Source organism: Ictalurus punctatus, chromosome 26 (genome assembly GCF_001660625.3).
Source record: "Ictalurus punctatus breed USDA103 chromosome 26, Coco_2.0, whole genome shotgun sequence".
Classification (NCBI taxonomy): Eukaryota; Metazoa; Chordata; class Actinopteri; order Siluriformes; family Ictaluridae; genus Ictalurus; species Ictalurus punctatus.
The window spans coordinates 13,247,122-13,263,588 of NC_030441.2; the positions used below are offsets into that span (position 1 = coordinate 13,247,122).

Genomic DNA, 16,467 nt, shown 5'->3' on the forward strand with positions numbered 1-16,467 from the left:
TAAATTGTTATTATATAAAACCCCAAACCTGATTATTTTCCAATAACGGCATATCCTGCTTTGTTAGTCCTCTTATACCACATACATTTCCCAAAGACTTTTGGGATTTTTACTGTATTTGATCTATTTTTAGTTCAAATTAAACATAAAGTTGCGGAAAGGTCGCAAAACAAGTTGGTTCCTCTTATCACTTGTGTTATAGCAGCTGCAAACAGTCTTTCACAGCCTCTCTTTTTTAATTTTCTTTCTTTTTGTCATGTTAACGAGGAATTCAAGGCGCAAAGACCAACGGTATAAATAACTCTTCCTCCGAGTAACGTTTCTAAGATTTCAGTCGTTAAATGACAGCTGTTTGGTTACTTTTGTTGTTAGGCTTAAATTACATGAGAGTCCACAACACAGTCCCTGTGAATGAGTTGTTACTATAGAAATGATCATGCATTAGGGTACGCACATTAGTATAAACATGTAATTTACCTTGCAGTCTGTCATCAGAATTTAACAGCAGAAATGAATGAATTCATGTAAAAGCGTTGTTGTAATTTGGCTAGTATGAATTTCATGATCTCTTTCTATTTCATATTTATGCATTATTTGAATTTGCAGGACTTGTGGCTGCCTTATTTCAACGTGACCACCGACATCACAGCATCTTCAATGCGGGTACATAAAGATGGTGAGTTGAGACCAAGCTTAAGGCTTTCCGGTTCACCCGTCAGTCATGTCCTAACTTTGTACTGGTAATAATACAGTATGCATAAAACAGAACGTGAAATCCCAATAGGTTCAGTATTATCTGTAAATGTACTGTGAGACTATACACGTTTTCAGAATCTGCACAATCTTTACAGGAATTAAGAACTAATGTTCTGGAAAGACTGATATGTTTAATATTTTTCACTTTATTCCAATAACTAACAATGTAGAGTACAGGAGCAACTGTCTGTCTGAATGTGTTAGAGATAAAATAATCAGACACTCCTTAGGAATAATGGTTTTTGAATTTTCTTAATAAATGTTGAGTGCATTATTAATGCCTTGCAACTACTTCAGTCATATTTAATATGGGAAGGGTCAGTGCTGCATGTTCTTAGACTGTGTTATTGGCCGACGGGGGTTTACGTAAAGATAGTGGATGTGCTGTTATTACACTGTGAGATCTGGAGAACGGTCATTCCGTCATGCTTATCTTCCCATCCATCTTACTGAAATCTTAATGCATCGACTGCCTTGATTCTACCTACTAACTGCTTTATGACCTTGGGATGACGGACCACTGCTATATTCCCAAATCCAATTATGAATATATGAACCTTAATGCTAATGCTTTTATTGTAGAATAAATTCTAATGTATAAAAGGTGATAAAACCCTTTTAAAATCTTCTGTAAATGTGATTTTCCAGCTTGATGTGTGGATTTTGGGATTGTACATGGTCATTCAGTCTCACTAGTTTTTCCTCTCTGGCTTGTGGGGCTGCATGACATGCTTGGCATGACTAATATAAATCCAAAACTTGTCCTTCGGTCTCTTCTCTTTCTCTCCTTCTTACTTTTTTGTTGATCTTCACCTTTTTTGGTCATTTCATTCCGTCTATACTTTTCTAGCACATTACATATCCATTTCCCACCCACTTTTATCCATTTTACCCATGTGCTTTCATCGGGTGTTCACCATACTCGAGCTCAATATGATCCTCAATATGTTTGTTTCCATAGCGTTGTCACATCTGTTAATTAGCCATCATTAGGTGTAGAGGCTGCATTAGTGCTTCTTTTGCTAGTAGGGCTGTAGAGAAAGCTGTTCCCTGCTGTGTCCTCGTCACACATCATTTTTGGACCTGCTCTTGTAGTGGTAGCGTCGCTCACAAAGCACTACTCCTGAGACATGACCACAGACGGATGGGGTCCATGGGTGAAGATTAAAGGTTCTCAAATTTTGTGGACAGTCTCTGCAGCACTATTTTGTCCTTGCAATGTAGATCGAGTTGGACTCTATTACCAGGGCACGGTCATCCTCCAGGTGATGAAGTCCATTGGTGCATTCTTTCCTTAGTGGCCATGTTGAGCCAATACAGTTATAAAATTAGGTGACAAATTCTAAAGAGGAGCTCTAATGAGTACACGGATGGTGTAATTTATTCTTTGTTAAAGTCTGAAAGTTTCAAATTAAGCTATGTTGTAATTGTGTGATGTAGCCTGCAGTAGTAATGAAGAACATTTTAAAGAAATACTCTAGCATTTAAAAAATAAATAAATCTGTAGCTTGTAGAATCAGGCATTACCATGGACAAGAATTTCACCACATTTTCCTCTACTGAGAAAAGTACAGAAAACTTGTTAGAATAGAAGTTTAGTCTACCTGTAAAGGTCGTAGAATAGGACAGACATGAGAGAAGGTCTTATCAAATCTCTTCTCATGTAGCTTTATCCAACATTTACACACTGGAGTAAAAATGAATTCCAGTCATTAAGCTTTCCAGAAGGTTTTGTGGTATCCATGCACGATTAGACAAAACCTTCCGAGGCACTTCCGTGTTTATTTTGAGCTTCGTTGACCATGTTGCTAACGCATAAGTATAAATTCTATGGCTAAAAGTAGGCCCATCTCTGAAAGGCTGAATTACAATTACAGATTTCAAACTTACTTTCCAAGCATTCGTGGAAGTTTTCAGAATTCAACAACTGCCCTTAGACCTAGTGAGTTTTGGATCTGTTATTGATTTTTCTCCCAGAGTGAATCTTGTCAAAATTTTTGTCTGTGGTAATCACACATACTCTAAAATAATAGAGCAAGTAAGAGAGCAGGGAAAACCCTGGCGTATTCCTTTAAGAGAAAGCATTACGATGTTGCTTTATATTTTGGTCAGTTTGTGCAGTGGGCTTGCTTTTTCTCTCACTGTCTCCCTCCCTTTACTTTCTCTCTCTCTTTTTTTTCTTTCTCTCTTTTTTTCTTTCTTTCGTTCTTTCTTTCGTTCTTTCTCCCATCCCTTCTTCCCATTTGACTTGAATTGACTATCGTCTATAACAAGGCATTGCCGTGCGTTAACACCTGCAGTATTTTCACATAAATAACAGATGCACACCTTTTGTTAAGATATTAATGAAGACTCGTTTAGAAAATAGTTAGAAACCTGTTCATTTTTGTTGTCACTAAAATTTTAGAAGTAAATTTAGGAGAATCGTAGCTTAAAAAGTGATGTATGGGTTATGGAGAAATCACTCTTGGCAGTTTTCGAGCTCTTTTTTCTCACTTATTTGACCTGTCTATCAGTTCTTTTTATATTTAATTTATTTATCTCTTCTCCACTATATTTATCCTACATTTGATATTTCATTTCCCGTGTATTTCATTGCATGTCTGTCTTTATCTTTGTGCCTCTCTGCTTCACTCTTCTTATTCTTCTTTTAGTTATGGTTTCTCTCTCTCTCTCTCTCTCTCTCTCTCTCTCTCTCTCTCTCTCTCTCTCTCTCTCTAATGCGGTTTGTTTTGATTCCCTCTCCATCTTCATTTTTGCCAGGCTGTGTGTGGCGCTATGTTAGAGCCAGTGCCTCCTACACACCCTATTTACCTCCTCTCTGCGATCCCAAGGATGGCCACCTCCTCGTGGATGGTTGCTATGTAAACAATGTCCCAGGTCAGCGATAATATCCCCCTCCCACCTTCAAATCCCTACACCAACTTCCTCTAAACAAGAAGCCCTAAAAACAACCCACAACCTCTATGGCGACCGCTCACTCATCCCCTTGTTTTTGATACTAACCCAATATTGACCAGGTGGACATTGGGAACCCATGGCTTGGAAGGAAAGATTAAAGTGTCCAATATGAGACAGAGTAAGAAGCGAGTGACTCAGTGACATTAGCATTAATGTTTTAATAATTTGTGGTTTGGACCAAAGTAAGGAATATAAGGAAAAATATGGAATGGTTGGACCAAAGATGTTAACAGATTGCAATGACTGAAAGCTAATGGTCATCGTATCATTTTGCATTTCTCGTCAAGCCATTTCTTTAATACTAAATTTAAGAATAAATTCCATTTTAGTAACCCTTGTCAGTTTCCATAAGCAAGAACTGCATTGTCCCGCCTAAATTTCCGCTAAATTTACCAGGTACACCACTATACATGGTATGTTTGCATGCATTACACCTAACCTGCAAGCTTTGCACTTTTGCCTGTGATTATAACAAGCTTGATAAAAGCTAGCATTGGAAGATTTTATACAAATTGTTGATCTTGACATGTCAGGGCAGTGTTTGTGAGTACAGTCTTCAGTATGTTTGAGTGTAGCTGTTTAAAAAAAAAAAAAAAAAAAAAAAAAAAGGGATTGAATTTAGCTATTTTGCACAAAATATGCTCTTTCAGATTCTTGAGTGCTGTTAGCTAATGATAGCTAGCCGGCTATGTATGTCTAAAGTTACCCTAGACTCTATCAGAAATGTTGTTATGATTAGTGTGAATGCACACATTGGCCAGAGTTCAAAAATTGTCACTGCAGTGGTTTTGGTGTATTTTTAATTGAACAGAAAGAGTGTAAAACAATCTGATTTGGTATTGAATAAGACATGGAAGTGTTATGTCATAAAATATAAGAGCCAATCATATTTGAATATGCAAATCTCAGGTGTTATTACACTACTTTTTTTTTTTTTTTTTTTTTTTAAAAAGGGAAAGTGTTTTAAGTTTGGGTGTGTTTCCATTTTGCATATTCACAGATGTTAGAGTTTTGGATGAAGGTTTCTGATGTGTAAACAAATGTTAATGGAACGCCCATGTCAAGCAATTAAGTATCCATTATGGGAAAAAAGTATGGTTTTTACATTTAGGGTCGCATTGAAACAAATTGAGCTTTGGGCCATTTTTAAAAAATGAACTGTAAACATAATTTATATTTGGTATATGAAATTTGGTATCAGAGTATGTGAAAAGTTTGGGCAGGTCATCACATCTGGTTATGTAGTCCAGTAATCACTATCAACTTTGCAAAGCATAGCTTGGGCAGCGGGAACCCCTGGTTGTTGTTTTATTTGTTCAACGTTCCTGTCTACCATTAAGAATGCTGATGTTTGTGCTTTCTTTGCTTGGATGCATCTAATTCTGCTTATCTTCCAGCTTCTGCAGTATGCTTCCTGTATGTAAGATTGCTGTATGTTTGTCTTGTGCAACCATGTTGTTTGCATGGTTGCGTTTGTGTGGGCAGTTTTATTGCTTTTACACTGTAACTGATATGGGCATTTAGTTCTTACACGATGCACTCTGGACCCTAAAGAGCAAATAAAGAAATGGTTCCTCAAATGTATGGCTACTTAACAGATGCAGTTCATACCTTACACTCCTTCTACTCGTATGAGAGTCATTTTGGCTCTGTCCCATGGTGCATGTTTCGCCCTTTATATTCACTCTGTGATCAGATCAAACCTGTCTGTGTAATTCTCTTTCTCTATGGTGCCCCATCTTTCCTTCCAACCCATGTTGCTACCACAACTCTCCTGCACCCTGCTGGTCGATCTCAGCACCGCAGGCCGAGACTGGCTGGCTGAACCTGACATGTTCCCTGAGACTGACAGTAAAACCCTGGCTCCTCAAAGCTCTCTGCTGGAATATTAGTGTGCAGATGCAAAGCATTGTCTACATGGCTACTAAATATAAGCGAATATAAAACCATATAGAGTATGAATACAAATATAGATATACGCAGACCTCATATATCAACTGAGATTCACTCTTCAAATAATTTGGATTATTTTCCAATAACACGTCTTGAAGTGTTTTATTCCTTTTTATTAGCCCTGCTAACAATGTTATATTCATTAAAGATACTTTTTAAATCTGTTTATAGTTACAGTTAATGTTGTGGATTGTCTGCAAAACAAGTTAGTTCCTGTTCTCACTTAGCATAGCATAGCATAGAACAGCCTTACTTTACCTTATGAAGCCTTACCAAAATACTGCATAAATATTTCCTCACGGCAAAGTTTTTTTAAAACTGCATTTACATGGAGTGTACCAGTGTACGTTGGAATTATGCATTAATATATCCCTATTATAGAACTGAGAATTCATCACTGTTGTGGTGTATCTTAATATTTCCCTCAGAAATCCTGTCAAGTTATCTTATGTTAGCTAGACAGGAAGTAAGATTATGAACACGATATTAAAATCCTGTCAGGTTTGTTAATATTTACAGTAACTGGCTTGTGTAAACTAGAGGTTAGACATTTAGGAGGGTAACTTAGGAATTGCCTGTGAAATCCTACCAGGTTAGCTTGCTTTAGTCAGCTGGCTAGCACTGGCTGTGATTATGATAACATTTATGAACATATCTGGAAAAAGTTCCTCAGAAATCCTGTCAGTTTAGCTAAAGGTAGCTAGTTAGCCAGAGTTATCAGTAACATCTTTCAACAGTAATAAAGGAGACTTAAAATTACCTGAGTTCCTGTCAGATTAGCTCATCTTAGCTAGGGAATTAGCGCAGAAAGTAAAATTATGAACAATTATGAATATGACCTTAAAATCTTCTCAGAAAAATAGATATCCTGTCAGGTTGGTTTAGAATAGCTGCTAACTAGCATTAGTAGTAAAGATTATAAACATTCATGAATGTATCTCAAATATTTCATCAACAATCCTGTCAGGTTAGCTAAAATCAGCTAATCATTTTTAAGCTTGTTCGCAAATCTGTCAGGAAATCTCATGTTCGCAAGATCACTAGCATTAGTCAGAATTATGAATGTTTATGAATGTCTTGCTAACAAAAATCTAAGAACGTCCATATGCATATACTGTATGATTGTCTGCTTATATCTACATAAATCTGCATAAATACATAATAAAAAAAAAATAAACTCCATGTTGATTATGTGAGGCAGAGAGAGTTTGACAAAGTCTTTGTTTTTAAGTCAAAGTCTTAACTGCTAACATGGCCTCAGTAATCACACATACACACACGAGGTGGGATTACCCATGGCTCCCACACACCATCCACGGGGTGCCCATCGTTGCGCCTTCCCCCCCTCTGGGCTGCGCATCGCTAACCTCCACTGCTGGCAACGTTTCCTGGACTTTTCCGTAGACATTAGTCGTTATTCCGAAGTTATTAAGAGGCTATATTCCTCCCCCCTCCCTCCCCCCGTGTGGCAGGCTCTCTGTGGCGCTATGTGCGGGCGAGCATGACCCTCTCCGGGTACCTGCCGCCCCTCTGCGACCCCAAAGATGGCAACCTGCTCATGGACGGCGGCTACATCAACAACCTACCAGGCAAGTAGAGCCTCACACAGGGACGACCTCTATTAGCCGGGCCACTGGAAAGAAATGGGGCGGTCTGCTGATCCAATGAGTTGTGGGTTGTAAAAGGACTGGGCCCAGTTTCCCGCAAAACCTTTCTAGCCTTAACATCACCTGAACTGTTAGAGTTTTAAAATCTGATTGGCTTCATGATTTTTATGATGACATTGGCGCTTTCATGGGTTCGGGAAACTCTGTCCATGTCTGGTTGTGGGTAAGTAGTGTGTGTGTGTGTGTGTGTGTGTGTGTGTGTGTGTGTTTGCCATTTAAATAGAGGAATGAATGAGTGAATAGTGCCATTTTTTCTGTCGGAGCTTTCCAAAAATGTTCATATAATTCTGTTGGATATTGTGTATTTTGTAATCATTGCACAATGTAATTTTTGGAGAAAAAAACCCAGTTGCATTTGGCTGATTGTATGAAGTTTATGCTCTTTAGAGGCCACCTGAAATTTTCAAAAGTCTCTAAACATACAACATAAACAAAACACCAACGTCAATCATTCTCCGTCATTCTGTCTGGTTTATGATTGGGACAAAATCAAAAACGGGTTAATATCTTATTGTAATTAATGACATTATTATTATTATTACAAAACGAAACATGTCCTACATCAGACAGAATTAAATGTTACACACCAGATTAACAAAGCCACAAAAAATCCATGTTGCATGTTGTGTGTGGCATTTCAGTGTTCGATTTTCTTATTTCATACTGGGCATGAAAGACAATGAGACTGGGAAGGTCAGGACTGTGAAACCACAAGTCGTCAATATCTTGAGCTTAAGTTTTATGCTTCTTATAAAATGAGCGCAATACGATGCAATCAGGTTGGATTTGAATCCGATTGCAGCATGCCGATTTGTTACCCAAATGCAGCTTTGGTAATGTTCCTCTGCGTCTCCTTTGTGCTTAACCTATCAGGCCTGATCAAAGTTTAACTAAGGCTTTAAATGGTTCTTGCCATGTCCCAGTAATTAGTCTCTCAGGCCCAAACACTCATCAGTAAGCTGCATTAACCAGAATCTCTATGCATCAATATGTGTGTGTCTTGAAATTGGCATGAAATGTAATGAAAAGTATATGAACAAAGGTGTGTGTGCAGCTTTCTGGTGGTAGTTGCATGTTTGAATAAGAAGGTTAGCGGTATACCCTTGTCACAAAATAATAACCGCAAAGTTTGCTATCCTCTTGCCGCCCCTCGGATATGTTTGTGTGTGTGTGATTGTAATGGCCCACAGCGGACATTGCACGCAATATCGGAGCCAAAACGGTCATCGCCATCGATGTGGGCAGCCAGGATGAAACCGACCTGTGTAACTATGGCGACAGCCTGTCTGGCTGGTGGTTGCTTTGGAAACGGATCAACCCGTGGGCGGAGAAAGTTAAGGTGAGGAGGAAGAGATGGAGAATCTCTAGTACTATCAAGTGCAAAATTCATTCATAGACCACGACTCACTCATAGTTTGATTGGCTGCATATATTTGATTCATTATTTATACATTTGGATTGTTCGAAGGATCTCAGGATGAGTGCACCAGAGCAGCACTTTTTTTTTTCCTCGTAGCAGTATGATAAAACCAAACTGCAGAATGACTAATTGGGCAATTATACTGGTTATACTGGTTACTGATCCTTAGTGGAATTAGCTCAGCTCATAGATCAAAGATGGTGTAACGTTTTATGAGACCTGAATTGTAAACCCATAGCCAAACTGTATCCTTGTAGCTTTTTGAGCTGTTTTAATGCGATTAACAGGAGTAATCGTCTCTTGTGTTAGGTACCTGACATGGCTGAGATCCAGTCCCGACTGGCGTACGTGTCGTGCGTCCGGCAGCTGGAGGTGGTCAAAAAGAGTGGCTACTGCGAGTACATCCGGCCGCCCATCGACCGCTTCAAGACCATGGACTTTGGAAAATTTGACGAAATCTACGTGAGAGTTTCTTTCAAGCACTGCACTATATTTTGCCTCACTCGATTGCCAAAAGTATGTGGACACCTGACCATCACACTCCTGTGTGGTTCTTCTCCAAACTGTTGCCACGAGGTTGGAAACATACAATTGTATAGAATGTCTTTGGATGCTGTAGCATTACATTTTCCCTTCACTGGAAATAAGAGGTCCAAACCTGTTCCAGCATGACGGGGTCCCTGTGCACAAAGCGAGCTCCATGAGCTCCAACATCAGTGTCTGACCTCACTAATGCGCTTGTGATTGAATGGGCAAATCCCCACAGCCACACTCCAAAATCTAGTGGGAAGCCTTCACAGAAGAGTGGAGCTTATTATAACAGCAAAGGGGGACTAAACCTGCAACAAGATGTTCAACAAGCACGTAAACAAAGCCGAGCTGATTGAATTGTTTGCACCAGCAGATGCATAAAGTCACCCAACATCAATCAGTACGTTTACATGGACGACAATAATCCGACATTAACCCGATTAAGACGATACTCTGATTAAGAAACTAGCATGTAAACAGCGATTACTGTTTACCTTAATCCGATTAAAGTCATACTCGAAGTAAACACAAATGGAATTAAGACTTGTGGAGTGTTCCTGTTTTAGTCGCATTGTCGACGTGTATTACAGACATGTACACACCTTAATCACACTGTTAACCTCGTGTGAGAGTTTTCACCGCATTGTGCGACAGGACACGATCACACACGGCAGCGCTCGACCGTTTTACAGCAAACAAGAGAGCACGGCTGCGTCCCAAACCGCGTACTTACCTGCTATATAGTAGGAGAGATACTATTTGCACATACAGCATGACAAATAAATAACTACACTTGAAGCTTCTGTAAAATTTTAACTGAAACACCCAAAACTGTATACGGTACCATAGTGAAGACGAACTGTATGTTAATACGTGAAATTCTGGAGGGACGTCGGACGGCGTGGCGCGGTGACGTAATGACGTGTGCCGTTAATGGCTCTATGTTCTATAACATGTAAAACGGGAACATGACAGGAGTATTCTAAAAGCGGCTCATGTAAACACCTTAATCACAATATTGTCTTATTCAGAATAAGGTCAATAATTAGATTACTGCTGTCCATGTAAACGTAGTCACTGTGAACGACTGGAGAGCATGCCATGACGCATGAAACTGTGATTGATAATCAGGGTTATTCCACCAAATATTGATTTCTGAACTCTTCTTAAGTTAAAACATTAGGATTGCGTTGTTTAAAAATGAATATGAACTTATTTTCTTCGCATTATTTGAGGTCTGACAACACTGCATTATTTTTTTGGTTATTTTGACCAGCTGATCTAAATGACAATATTTTTATTTGGAATTTGGGAGAATTCGTCGTCAGTAGTTTATAGAATAAAACAAAATTTTTTTTACCCTAAACACATACCTATAAATAGCAAAACCAGAGGTTAGGTGTCCACATACTTTTGTGGCCATATAGTGCATTTCAAAGCTAGCTTTCATAAAGGACTTTTTATTTATTTATTAATCCCCCCCGCCACCTCCCCACCCCAAATGAGCAATTAGCCAAGACAGAAAAATTTAGGTATCAGATGTCAGGTGTCGAGCCGGTTTTTAGTTCCGCAGAATCCTTTTTTCCATGTCTGTATTTCCATATTCTATATCTTTATGTCTATATAATGCACAGAAACAAGTTTATTTCACATGATGAAGAACCTGACATGGGCTGAGGTTGATTAGTTTACATAAAGACTGTTACCCTCATAGCTCTTGTAATAATATACAGCATCGTAATACACTTACACGTTTTTCATGTGCAGGAAATCGGCTACCAACACGGGAAACTGTTGTTTACTGGCTGGGCACGTGGTGACATCATAGAGAACATGCTGAAAGATCACCGCTCGGCCGACTACACCGACAGCAAGAAGACAGACGTGAGTCATCATGTTTGGCAGGAAGAACTAATTCTGGACCAGTACTCTACAACACTTGATGCAAACGGGTCTAAATCCGTGATTTTCTTTAACTCTGTTTTCTCCCAGTTAATCCCCTCCCCTAATACCTGGTAAGGCTAACAGGTTCTTCCTCTGAGACACGTGAAGCCACTGAACCTTTTCAAACTGCTGTTTATTCTACGTCCCAGTGCAGCTGTGCACTACAGAAAAGCACTACCTGTGCTCTTCAGGCAACGTGTATAGCTACATAATCATTTTCTTTATTGTATTGTAGAGCTGCACATGTCCCAGTGCAGACTTCACAGACCTGGCTGAGATCGTGTCCAGGATTGAGCCGGTGCAGAGCTACGTGGCCGCAGACGGTAAATTTCACCGTTTTCAGTGCGATCAAATGTGATTCGCTTGGTTATAAGTAAAGTGCTGTTATAACATCATATATCTCACACTCTATTCTGGCCAGGTTAAAGTACTTAAAGACATGGTTAATGGTTGTGTGTGTGTGTGTGTGTGTAGCGGAGGAGTCAGATGGACTGACAGAGTACGAGGAAGACGGGATGGACACAGTGAGAGAAGAGGAAGGTGAGGAAGAGGAGGACGAAGCCGATGACCCTGAAGACCACTCGCCTGGAGATTGGGGAGCAAATGACATTTTTCAGTCGGTGAGTTTATGCTCACGCACACACACATACACACAATGTGAAAGTAGTACCAGACTGTAATTTAAATAACGATTAAAATCATCTGCATTTTAACCTAAATCCACAAAATCTCATCTGAATTCATTTAAAGAACATATTAGTCTTGCTTTTTTATTTATCCATGTTATTTGCCCACACTGTATGTGTGTGTGTGTGTGTGTGTGTGTGTGTGTGTGTGTGTGTGTGTGTGTGTGTGCGCACGCGTGCGTATGCAGGATGAAGAGAAATCGGTCCGTCAGCGGAGGAAGAACCCCAGCGAGTCCAACACATGCTCCGAGCTTTCCGACTGCTGACCAGAAGTGACATGGTGTCTTCCTTTTCCAAGGATGGACGAGTAGTGGCGTCCCTCCGCATCCGACTGAGAGGAAAGGAGAGGAGTCGAGGAGGAAGATGGACAACCAAAGATACCACTGAAGCCAACCCGAGCAAAAAATGATGGCTTGAGCTGCTCTGGGTGTGTGGTGGGAAAACACACAAAGAAAAAAAAAACTATCACACTGAGCATCATGGGAGTTGAGCTTTAAAGGGATCTAGCTCTCTGATCTACCATACGTATTTTATTTTTTGTTTTCACCCATAGAGAAAAGCTCTGGTTAATGGCCCGTATAAACTGTGTGACTGGGTGACATGTTTGTCCTGGTATGAGGAACTGTAAGTGTCTGGACAGGGGTGGATGTGTGAGTATGAGTTTGTTGTGAAGAGCTCACAGAGGTAAGAAACACTCAGAGTGCTGCTAGAACCAACTAGATTACAGAAGAAACGAGGAACATCAAGTATGTATAATACTAACATAGAAAGACAGCTTTAAAAGTGCACTAGGCAAAATTAAGGTTCCCTAGACTGACATTATTGAATGGATTCATTGAACGTAAGTAACACACTTATTAACTTTATTTATTTATTTAAGCTAAACAATAAAGTGTTCACACCATCAACGGTTCAAATTAAAGATCGACATTAACAATGATCAACACGAGCAGCACCTTAATGAACGTGTTTTGGTTGTTAACTGGAAAAATGAAACATTTTTAACATTTAATAATAAAATGGGGACTTAAAATTGATCTTTTATTAGCAACAGGCTATAATTAAAATTTTGCTCATTCCTGTCGACTTATTTTTATTCACGAGTTGAACATTAGTCAGTGTAGTTGGATTAAATGAACATTTAAACCGACATCAGTCTACTTTGTTAATATTATTTATTAATGCTGGAGTTAATATTAATAAGTAATAATGTAAGATAATGCAAGACACTACAGGTGAATAGGGTAATTTTTTTTAAACAATAGATAGCACAATTTTTGCCAGTTGATTGTTGATATTCTCATGAGGGTTTTCTTTTGTATTTGACAATGTAATTGACGATGATTTTTTTTTTAAATCTCAAAGAATCTCGTTAGAATTTATATATATGATTTTTTTTTTTTTTTAAGAAAAGCTTTTTTATTTAATGAGTAAATGCTATGCACTGTTAATATATTGTGTGATCTAGCTTAAGCCTTTCTTAAAGCTGCTAGGTTTTGGAGGAAAAACAGTCAATTAAGCATTTTTTCATTGAGTTTTGATATTTTTATTGCTACAGTTTAAGAGATGGCGTGTTAAGTTACAATATACAAAAAAATTATAAGATGGATTGTGAAAAATTGTATTTTTTATTATAATTGTTTTTTTTAACCTGTAGTGTCTTGCTTTAATAGGGGAACCTTAATATACCTTAAAGCATTAACGTGAAAACTGGACCTAATGCCTGCAGGTATTCATTTAGATTGTACTAGGGCATGAAAATGTTTTTGGATTATGCAGCAGTCAGAGTGAAACGACTGGTGGGTCTTATATAATTTCCATGAGTCATGTGGGCTGCAAATTACAAAACAAGATAGACCTCTAAATATTACTTTAGTAAAACAATGAAAAGTGATAAATATAAGTGTGTGAAATGAAATGTGGGAGTGTTGCAGGTTTTTTTTGTGCCCAAGGTATGTAACAAGGTATGTACGGGTGAAGTTTAGCTGCTTTGTGTGTCCAAAAACTTTTCATTATTGTACAATTCATTAATTATTCATGCAGAAATGTCAGCAGGTTCAGCTGGTTTTTCAGTAGTTAGAAATCCTGTTAGTCTCAGAGATTTCACTCATGCTCATTTTAACAACTACAGATTCAAAATTCATGTTTCTTATATTTCAGTTTTACCTGCTGAAACCAGTTTTTGTTCTTATATTCAAGCTGCCAATTATTTTGTATTTATTTGTTTTACCATTGACTTAAAAAAATATTTTACTCATTGAAACAAAATGAAATGGTTGTAGTGAAGTAATTCTACAATGATAGATTATAGTTTCCTTATGTATATTGCTTTAGCATTTTGCACTGATTAAGAAAATAATTTATTAACTAAAACTTTTTGCATTACTATAAAAACTGATGTAATGGATGACTCCTGAAAGTTGCTAAAAAATAAATAAATACTAATTAATGCTAAAGTGTCTAAATCCTTGCCCTCACCACTAAAACAACCTGAGCTTCATTTTAATGGGAGAATTAAAAGATGAAAATCACACTTTGTTTAAAGTGTGTTGGGAATGTGAAATAGGTCTGTGTGTGTAAGATGTGTTGACGATTAAGAAAAAAGAAGAAAAAAAAGAATACAGATATGGGCGATTGGGTTTAATTCTAGCCGTCAAATCGATCTGAAAGGTCAGTTAGCTGGTTTAGAAGTGCTGAAGAGGAAAAGTAACTGAGGAAGAAAGCAGAGAAAATTGTTAGCGCTGCTTGATAGTAAGATTACCTCACATGCGTGCTTTGCTTGATATGGTCAGGGTATAAGATTAATTTACAGAAAGGCCAACTTGTGCCAGCTGAATACATTTAACTTATTTTTTTTTAAATAAAAATAATCAAACAACCATTTTAATATTTGGGAATTTGGATTAACCATAAGCTTGAAAAAAATCACAAACAACAGTTTTGTAAGTTTTTTGGATTTATTTGTTTTAAGTTCTTAAATGTTTTTTTTCTCAAAAAAATCCTGAGGTATTCACAAAATAATGGCATTGAATTCATTTGAAATAGTGACAAAATGAGACTAAAAGGGATATAAATGGGGGGGGGGGGGGGGGGGACGGAGAGAAAAACAAAAGCATGGATAATGCTGTAATGGGGCGTTTTTGTTGTTTTTTTTGTTCCATAAAGAGGGCTGTGTGAAATTTCAGATTTCTATTATTTATTACAGCACTTGTGTTAAGTAAAACCAAAGAAAGTAAATCCCATCAGACAAGAGAATTCTCGTACTTTTCTAGAGTAGAGGAATAAAGCGGCCTAATTACAGCTGTTGGCACCAAAAAAAAAAAAAACAACCCTAAAGGTTCTACAGGGTTGTGATGATCACTGACACGCCCTATTAAAGACAGCAGACTGAATCTGAGTCTGAGCTGGAATTCAGATGGAAATTTTGATATTAAAATGATACATTCCATTAGTCTGAAAGCAACAGCAGCTCGGAACGGTGACATTTAACTCTATACAGCATGAAGGAACCTAATAATGACAAAAGTACACACATGGGATAACATCATTGTCTAGAAACACATTTTTTTTTCCTTTTAAAAAATCTCAAATTACCGGGTAAAAACCAGGTGACGAATATGTCGCTCGGCTTCAAAAGAAAAGACACACCTTTGACATGACGTTTCTAAAAGAAGTCGAATTTCCACGACAGCATACGCTGTCTTCTGTCAGAACACCACGATGTCTTTGTTCAATTTGGCGTGAGATTAACCCCTGAAGATATTCACCGTACAACACAGCAACCGTGAGAAACGTTTTGGTTTTCTAAACGTATAAAATACTAACCCAATCCGTCCGCCACTCGCACGCAAAATATTACGCTGGAATGCGAACGTGACGGTGATCTTAAACCTACAAACATACAAATGATGACGATGACAATAACAAGACGACGACGACGACGACGACAGCCTGAAATCAAACGACGATAAAAGTCAAAACGTCATATTGCAAATAGATTCAAACAAGGTAAGAAGACAAAGCAAAAGTGTGTCTTTTTCTAAAAACACAATGGAAAAAAAAAAGGTACAGAATATATATTTATATATATATATATATATATTTATAATATGTAAAAATCATAAATAAAGATAGTTTTATGCCCCCTCCCTCCCATCCCATCCCATCAATAAGTCAAATCAATGGCAGTTACATCTGAGATAACATGCAATTGATACACTTTACAGCATTGGACAAACTGATCCCTGGTCTAAACCCCGCCCCATAACTTCCACACGCCCACCCAAGCCCTGCCCCCTTCCACACCCCGATACAATCCTTAAATATGTCAGCTCATTCACACACATGAATCAAACAGAAAAGAAGAAGCACTTCTCTTTGTATATTTAATTCTCTCCTCTAGCTGAAGGCAAAAAAAAGTCCATCATGAAAGGAGGTCTCACCACAGACAAGTGTGTGTGTGTGTGTGTGTATGAGGTTTAGGGCTTGAGCAAGCTGACTGAGTGACTGCATAGTGAATATTTGGTTTACTTACAGATAAGGGGTGGAA

The 16,467-nt window shown here is 38.2% G+C and overlaps 1 protein-coding gene across 10 annotated transcripts in view; it reads left to right on the top strand.

Moving 5' to 3' along the window:
• The window catches only part of pnpla6 (patatin-like phospholipase domain containing 6), a 37,660-nt gene extending 23,289 nt beyond the window's left edge, over positions 1–14,371 (top strand). For 6 of the 10 annotated variants that reach the window (XM_047151396.2, XM_053676265.1, XM_053676266.1 and 3 more), the window contains 9 exons: positions 607–676; positions 3,520–3,636; positions 7,143–7,259; positions 8,528–8,676; positions 9,067–9,219; positions 11,056–11,172; positions 11,468–11,555; positions 11,707–11,852; positions 12,107–14,371. In XM_047151396.2, coding sequence (XP_047007352.1) covers positions 607–676; positions 3,520–3,636; positions 7,143–7,259; positions 8,528–8,676; positions 9,067–9,219; positions 11,056–11,172; positions 11,468–11,555; positions 11,707–11,852; positions 12,107–12,184 — 1,035 coding nt within the window. In that variant the 3' untranslated portion in view covers positions 12,185–14,371. The remainder of the gene's footprint in view (positions 1–606; positions 677–3,519; positions 3,637–7,142; positions 7,260–8,527; positions 8,677–9,066; positions 9,220–11,055; positions 11,173–11,467; positions 11,556–11,706; positions 11,853–12,106) is intronic. The other 4 variants (XM_053676267.1, XM_053676269.1, XM_053676268.1 and 1 more) reach the window with 3 other exon arrangements.
• The last annotated feature ends 2,096 nt before the right edge of the window (positions 14,372–16,467 follow it).